Raw genomic sequence first — 7,784 nt, forward strand, 5'->3', positions numbered from 1 at the left:
CAGCATGCAAGAGATGCCCAGGCCATGGGGCCAGCCCGCCGCATGGACATGCACTCGCATACACCCGGGGCCTTGCACATCGGGGGTCTCACATGTCAGTCCTCGCACACTTGGGGTTTTTGTACACAGTCTCTCCCGTTCTGGGGACCTGGCCGCCGCTGGAGACCACAGTGCACCAGTCTGGACATCTCAAGAGCCTGCCTCAGCTCTCAGGGCTGGGAGCGTGGGTGCTGAGCGGGTCCCCAGAGGTCGCCCAGTGTGACCGGGACGGGGTGGAACTGAGGGCTGTGAGGGGACAGTGGGGTGTCAGGGCTGGGTTCGCGGGCTCATGACCACGAGGGAGCCGGGTAGAGGGCGTTCATTTGTGTGTTTAGGAGGGGAGGGGGCTGGAAAGACAGGATAAGACCCTAGAGGCTGCCCGCCCCTCGGAGGCCTGTCACGCGTCGAGGGGATCCCTTCTAGGGGTCTGGGGTCAAGAAGGGAGCCTGAGAAGGTTGGAAACCCGGGCGTACAAAAGGGGAGCAGATTACTCGGCCGTGGGTCCGGCCCGTGAGCAGCACCGCGGCCGGCGCACGCTCTGCAGCAGCGCGCGGAAGAGGCCGGGTGGGCGCTTCGCTGCGCCCTCTGGGGGTGCGGTGCGCACGGAGCCCGCACGGCCCGGGCCCTGGCGCGCGGCGGGCGGCGGCGCGGGCGCCCCTTGGCGGCCGTGCTCCTCGATCTGTCGCTCCAGATGCTTCTGGATGGCCATGCCCAGCACCTCCACCTCCATGGCGGCGCCGTACACCTCCCACGTCATGCCCTTTTCGTCCCAGCTCACGTCGCGCACCGGCTCAGCGGCCTCTGGGGGCGCCACGGCGGCAGCCAGTGCGGAGCCCGGCCGCACCCGCACTTCGGGGAAGGCGGGCGGCGCGGCGGCCTGCGGCGTCATGGGCTCCGTGGCCACGGAGCGCGTCTCAGCGGCGCCCAGTGACACCTGTAGGCCCGCGTCCCGGCGAGAGGGCGGCCTGGGCGCGGGGCTGGGTGCGCGCGGCGCCGCCTGGAAGCTGAAGGCCGAGCCGCCCCCGCCGTCCTGCGGAGACATGGGGCTCACGGCCACCGATACGCAGGCCTGCGAGCCCGCCTGCGTGCCCGCGTCCTCGCGTGGCGGCGTGGCGCTCGCTTCCCACGACGGCGCCTTGGTGAAGTTGTCGCGAGTTCGCGGCCTCGGCGATGGCGCTACGGCCTCCAGGCCCGGGTTTCTCTCGGCCCTAGTAGCCGCCGGGTCCTTCTGGCCAAGGCTGCAGGCCTTGGAGCTGAGCAGTGGCGCTGGCTCCACGCGACCCCCGCTAGCCGCGGGGTAAGAAGCGGAGCCGCAGGGTTTGTCATCTGCCTGCCTGCAGGAGGAGGCCTCCGCCTTCTCCAGGGTCAGGTGGGCCTGCTTCCCCGAGGATGGGGGTTCCCCTTTTCTCTGAGGCCCAGAGTCAGTCTTCCCCAGGGCTACAGGCTCCAACTTCCCAGAGACAATAGAGGATCCAGGATCCCCCTTCTCTGAGGTCAGCGGCTTCTCCTTCTGCAAAGATTTAGCCTCTGCTTTTCCTGATGAGGCGGTGCCCTCCTGCCCAGGCGGCCTTGTTTCTGCTTTGCCCTCAGACTTGGGTTCTGCTTTCCCTGAGGCCCTGGGATCCACCTTCGTGGAGTTCATAGGATTGCCCTTCTCTAGAGGAAGAGGATCCACCTTTCCCTCTGGGACAGCTTCTGCTTTTCCCGAGGATGCCTGGACTGTTTTTCCTAGGGTCATGGGGGCCACTTTTCCTGCAGACTCGGAGTCCATGTCTCCAGGGGGAACAGTTTCTGCCTTTCCCTTGCATACAGGGTCCACTTTACCCAAGGTAGGGGGATCGGCCTTCCCTGAGGCCATGAGACCCACCTTCCCAGTAGCCACAGGACCTGACTTTTCTGAAGATAGTGGATCTGCTTTTCCTCCAGTCACTGCCTCAGCTTTTACAGAGGATGGGGGACCCGCTGGACCTGAGGACACAGGGTCTATCTTTCCTGATGATTCAGGATTCACTTTTCCAGAAGAGGATGTTTTTGTATCTCCCACAGAAATGGGATCCCCCTTTCTGGAGGACACTGGGTCCTCCTTTCTTGAGGATGCAGTTTCTGTGTTTCCCACAGACATCAGTTCTGCCTGCCCAGGAGACAAGGGCTCTGGCTTTCCTGAGGACACAGGATCCACTTTTCCCAAAGAAACTGGACCCGTCTTGCCTGAAGACACAGGGTCCATGTTTTTCAAAGATGTGGGATCCATCTTTCCTGAAAACATGGGATCCACCTGTCCAGTAGACATGGTTTTTGTCATTCTCATAGACATGGACTCTTGCTTTCCTGAGGAGGCAGGATCCATCTTTCCCAGGAACTGAGGGTCCTCTTTTGTAGAGGACACGGTTTCTGCATTAACCATAGATGTAGGATCTGTCGTCCCTAAGTGAGTAGGATCCACCCTTCCAGATGACCCCAGAGCCACTGTTCCAGGGGATACAGGCTTGATTTTGCCTGATGACCCTGGAGTCAGCATTCCCAAGGACCCGGGATCTGTCTTTCCTACAGATGCAGAGTCCGTGTTTTCCAAGGACATGGGATCCACTTTTTCGGAGAGCTCAGGATCTCTCTTTCCCAAGGATACAAGATCTGTCTTTCCTGCAGATGCAGGACCCACCTCTTCTGAGGACACTTGAAGGTCTTTTCCTGAATACCTGGGCTCCTCCTTTTTTGGGAATGCAGGATCCACTGTGCCCAAGGATACAGGATATTCCTTCCTTGCAGACATTGTATCCACCTTGCTGGAGCACTCAGGATCTACCTTTCCCAAGGATCCAGGATCCTCCTTTCTTGGGGTCACAGGATCCATCCTTTCAGAAGCCACAGGATCCCCTTTCCCCAAGATTACAGGCTCTGTCTTTCCTGTAAACGTGGGATCTGCCTTCCTCAAGGACCCGGCATCTTCCTTTCCTATGGGAATGGAATCTGCCTGCTTTGAAGACTTGGAATCCATCTTCTGTAATAACATAGGATTTCTGTTTTCTGAGGATGAAGGGTCAGTTTTCACTGAGGACACAGGCTCTGGCTTCCCAGAGAAGGTGGTTTCTGGTGTCCCTGAGATCAAGGCTCCATGTGTCCCTAATGTCTCCTTGGCGGCTGCCTCCTGGGGAGGGATGCAGGTCAGGGAGGGGAAAGCCAAACTCCTGCCCGGGCCCTCAGAGCAGGATGCCCTTTCCCCAGCCCCAGTGGGGCTGCTGTGTCTAGAGTCCATGCCTGGGCTTTGGGCAGGGATGTGCCTTGGGGGTGCAGGGCTGGCCTTTTGCTGGGAGGGGCACCAGTCCCTCATGGCCGGGCTCCCAGCCCCCAGGCTCCCATCCTGTGGGCAGCAGAGGGCTGTGGGCTGGGGTCCTGGGGGGCTGGAGTCCTTTCGAAGCAGCCGGAGCCAGGCTGGGTCTTCAGCGCTGCCCAACTGCCCTCATGACCATGCTTGGGCCCCAGGTTTCTGTCTGGTTCTGAAACACAGAGAGAGCAGACTCAGACTCAGAGGGGATCCAGTGGGGAGGAGCCTCCATCTGGGCCTCCTCCTTCTCACTCTCTTTCTAGCAGGCGGGGCTTCTCACCACGTTCTCTGCCTTTGTCTGTTCCCCTCCTCTCCATAGGGTCTGGGCTAAAACATGAACCCAACTATGTCATTCCCCTGCTTCACTGCTCCCAGTGGCCCTCTGTCTGGATAAAGGTCAGGCTTCCTAAAATGGCATTCAAGGCCCTTCACAACTTGGCCACAGTCTAACTTTTCCACTTCATCTACCATCACCGCTACCTTATCAGCCCACCCCTTGCAACATGCTACCTGTAAGTTATGCTTTTCTCCTTTAGGCCATGGGTCACAAATTCTGATGCCATAGGAGCCAGGTAGGTAATTTAATTGAGGGAAACAGACTGGGTACAGAACAGTAGGGAGTGGTGGGGACTAAGGCAAAGTGGAGAGCACATGCCCTGTCTAAAGGGGGAGCCATACTCCATCAGCCAAGTACTGCCCTGGAGAAATGCATCCTAGTAGTATCAGTCAGAAGTGGGAAATATAGAAGTTTACTGTAAAATATCCCAATTAATTCAAGATTTAAAAAAAAAACAACAGTATGTGGCCCAAATAAAATATGTCTGCAGATCACCAGTTTATGTCTGTGTAGGCCCTGGGGAGATGGGAATGGTTTACAGTCAAGGAAAGGACACAGTCTGAAATGTGTGTTTTCAAAGATTGCTTAGGGATGGTGTGGAGGCTGGAGGGGAGAGGCTGGCCAATCATTTATTCAATCTCTCATTCATCTAATTCTTCATTCGTTTACCCAGCCCCTTCTCTGCGATAGTCTGGATGAGAGACGGTACAGCAAAGGTTGTGGGAATGAAGAGTTGGCAGGATTGAGAGGTCTGAGGGAAACTAACAGGAACCAGCTGGCGGTAAGAGGTGATGGTGGGGGTGGCCTGCAGGATGCTGGCTAGGGTGGCGGGTGCTGGACAACAGATCCGGGAAAAGGGGGAGTTGCATTTTGGACAAGGTGAGTGTGTGTTGCCTGGGGGATATCCAGGGAGAGGGTCTGGCAGGCAGCTGGATCTGCATGCAACTCTGTTTTATTATACACTAAGCGGCCAAAGCAAGCAGAGTTCCCAATTCCCCCCAGACCTCTTCCTCCTGCCATCTTCTCCAAAGCCATATTGCTGGTGCTCAGGCCAATATCCCTTGACCTTTTCTCACACCCGGCATCTCACCATCAGCAAAACATAATGGATCTACCTTCAAAATATATCGAGAATTTGGCCACTACCCTGAGCCAAACCTGCACCATCTCCCACCTGGAATATCCTTGCTTTTTCCTTCACCCCACATAGTTTTTTCTCAACACAGGAACCAGAGGGATCTTAGTAAAACTCAAGGTAGATCATGTCCCTCCTTTGCCCAGAACCATGCAATGTCTCGCCATCTCATGCAATGTAAAAGTAAACTCTTTACCATAGCCCGCAAGTTCCTGCATTTTCTGGCCCCGTCACTGCTCTTGGCCTTGTCTCCTACTGCTCTCCTGTGATTACCCTGCTTCAGTCACCCTGGCTGCCCCGCTGATCCTTGAACCCACTGCCTTGGGGCCTTTGCACTCGCTGTCTTCTCTGCCTGAAATGCTTTCCTTCCCAACACCTGCATCTCCCTGAAGCTTTCCCTGACCCATCCTGTGTAAAACAGCCTCCTTCGCAACACTGGCTGACGCTTTCCATCCCCCTTGCCCCGATCAGTTTTTCTTCATGGTACCTGTCTCCAGCCACCATATTGCATGTGTTTGTTTATTGCTCGTGATTTGTCTCTCCCATCAGAATGTCAGCTCCAGAAGTGTGGGGACTTTGCTGTGTTTACTGATGTGGTCTCAGGGTTGAGAACAATGACTGGCACATGGTAAGCAAGTGGCTCCCAGTAAATATTCGTTAAATGAATGACTGAATGACCTGTCTATGATGTTAGTCCAACCATGCCACTCCTTGGCTCAAAACCCTCCTTGCTTTTTCGGGGGAAGTAAATTGGTTGTAATGTTTTTGGAAGGACATTTATCAATTCTTATCAGTTTACAATGCATACAGCATTTGGGCCAGCAAGCCCACCTCCGGGGTGGTCTTGAAGACAGACAAATGGTGCATGAGAACATGGCTGGTGATGAGAAGAAAACCAGGAAGTGGGTTTGTAAAATGTGGGACAAGCACAGAGGACCTCCCCTCCCCCACAGCTGTTAGACTGTGTGGAGTGATGAGGAAAGATGCCCAAGATAAATTAAGTGAAAAAAAGCCAGAGGATAGCATGGCTAGTGGGATCCCATGCGGGTAGGCAAGGAAAAGGACAAATACACATCTGTGGGTTTATTTATAAAGAGAAAATTTCTGGAAGGAAACCCATGAAACTTTTAGCAGTGATTGCCTTTGTAAAGCGAGACCAGGGATCTGGAGGTGGAAGAGACTTTTTTTGAATGCCCCTTTGCAACACTTGAATTTTGTTTGTGTGCACATATTTTTTTAAAAACAGAAAAAAAAAAGAAACTTTTAATGACTCCCTGTTACTTATAGGGTCAAGTTCCAACTCTTCAATGTGCTTCCAAGCCCCTGTGTATTTACTCACCTGCTGGGCTTTATCTTTCATTATGCACTCCATCCCCCAAAGCATGTGTACACACACACACACACACACACACACACACACACACACACACACACACGAAACCTCTTTGGGTTCAACCATGGGTTCACATTCTTTCCAATCTTGGCCTCTACACACCTTCCCGCTTGGCTCTTATTAAACCTTCAGTCCTCAGTTTAAATGCCTCCTCCTCCAGTGAGCCTTCTTGGCCTACCAGCTTCCTCAGGGTCGCTGTGGCCTCTTGTTCTGCCCCTAACCAGACTCTTGTCCTTCTGCTTGTAGCCCGTTACACCTCTGGGTCCCCGCCTAGCCCTCAGGTCCCTGGATGGGGACTCAGCTGGTATTGTTCACGACTGGGTCCCCCAAGCTTTGGGCATATGGGACTTGGGGGGATGAGGGTTATCACCAAAATGGGGGCATGGGGGGAGAGGCAGTTTGCAGAGGATGGTGGGGGACTGGGTTTTGGGAAGTTGAACTGGGGTGCCTGGGGGACTTATAGGGGAGATATCCAGGAGGCTGCTGGGAGACAGGTTTGAAACACAGGAGAAGTCTGCTGCAATTCTTCGGATCTGGTTTTCATCAGCATAAAAATGGCAGGTGTATGGGGAGCTTCGGCTGGAACTGGAAGGAGTCACCAAGGGCTATAGGAGGTGTGCTCTGAGTCTTCACCACCCTTCCTTTCATCCCTGGTAGCTCAGCCCTGGGGTCCTCTCACACCAGCCCCTCCAACAGGCTCCCTCCCCCTGGGTGAGGCATGGATAGGAAGTTGGGACAGCTCCCTGATTTACCAGCTCTGTGACCTCAGGCCAGTCCCGTCTCCTCACTGGGACCCTAACAAACCTACCCCGTTCCCACAGGGCTGCAGGGAGAATTAAAGATGAGGGGTGTGCACGTCTCTGCTACTTTAGGGCTGGGCTGTGTACACGCAAGGCCTGTTTTTATCTACTCAGCCTGTCAGAGCCCAGCTGTGCTCCCAGGAGGGGGCAAGGGAGGGAGGGCCAGCAGTACAGGCACAAACTGGCAAAACCTCACCCTTGGACATGCTTAACTCGGAGTGCTTAAAAATTTTTTTTAAGGAATTTAGTCATCAACGTTTAAAAATTAGAAGGTTTCATGTAAAAATCAGGTTTCTAGCTTCTCTTGGCAATCTGAGCATGCTTCCTGCATGGCAGCAATCAGCTGGAGCCAAGCAGTGGCTGCTTCCTTAGATGGGGGTACACTCTCCAATTAGCCACCATCTCTACCCCTCCCAGTGGTGTCCTGGACACGGAGGTTGACTGCCCGCTGCCACTGATCACTGATTTGCACCATCATTCTTCTTATAGCAGCCCTTCATGCATGCTACCCACCCGGCCTGTAGCCACCTGAGTTTTGCCCCTTGACCTAGATGCCAAGAAAGGTGGGAGGTGACCTCAAGCCCTTACTATGCTTATTATGTGCAGATCCCATACACTTTCCAGGCAGATGCTGTGTTCTTATTTTCCAGAGAAGGAAACTGAGGTTCCAAGAGGCAGGCATGGCCCAGCTGGTAACATACGCTTTCCAAAAGTCCTCCTGGAAGAGGCCGCCTTCTTAGTTCTCAGCTCACCATTCT

General features: G+C 54.7%; 1 protein-coding gene across 1 annotated transcript; it reads right to left on the reverse strand.

Moving 5' to 3' along the window:
- Positions 1 to 526: 526 nt before the first annotated feature.
- GPRIN1 (G protein regulated inducer of neurite outgrowth 1) lies at positions 527 to 3,495 on the reverse strand. The gene has a single exon (XM_060092448.1). The coding sequence runs from the start codon at positions 3,365 to 3,367 to the stop codon at positions 527 to 529; it is 2,841 nt and encodes a 946-aa protein (XP_059948431.1). The 5' UTR covers positions 3,368 to 3,495.
- Positions 3,496 to 7,784: the final 4,289 nt, after the last annotated feature.

Source organism: Mesoplodon densirostris, chromosome 3 (assembly GCF_025265405.1).
Source record: "Mesoplodon densirostris isolate mMesDen1 chromosome 3, mMesDen1 primary haplotype, whole genome shotgun sequence".
Classification (NCBI taxonomy): Eukaryota; Metazoa; Chordata; class Mammalia; order Artiodactyla; family Ziphiidae; genus Mesoplodon; species Mesoplodon densirostris.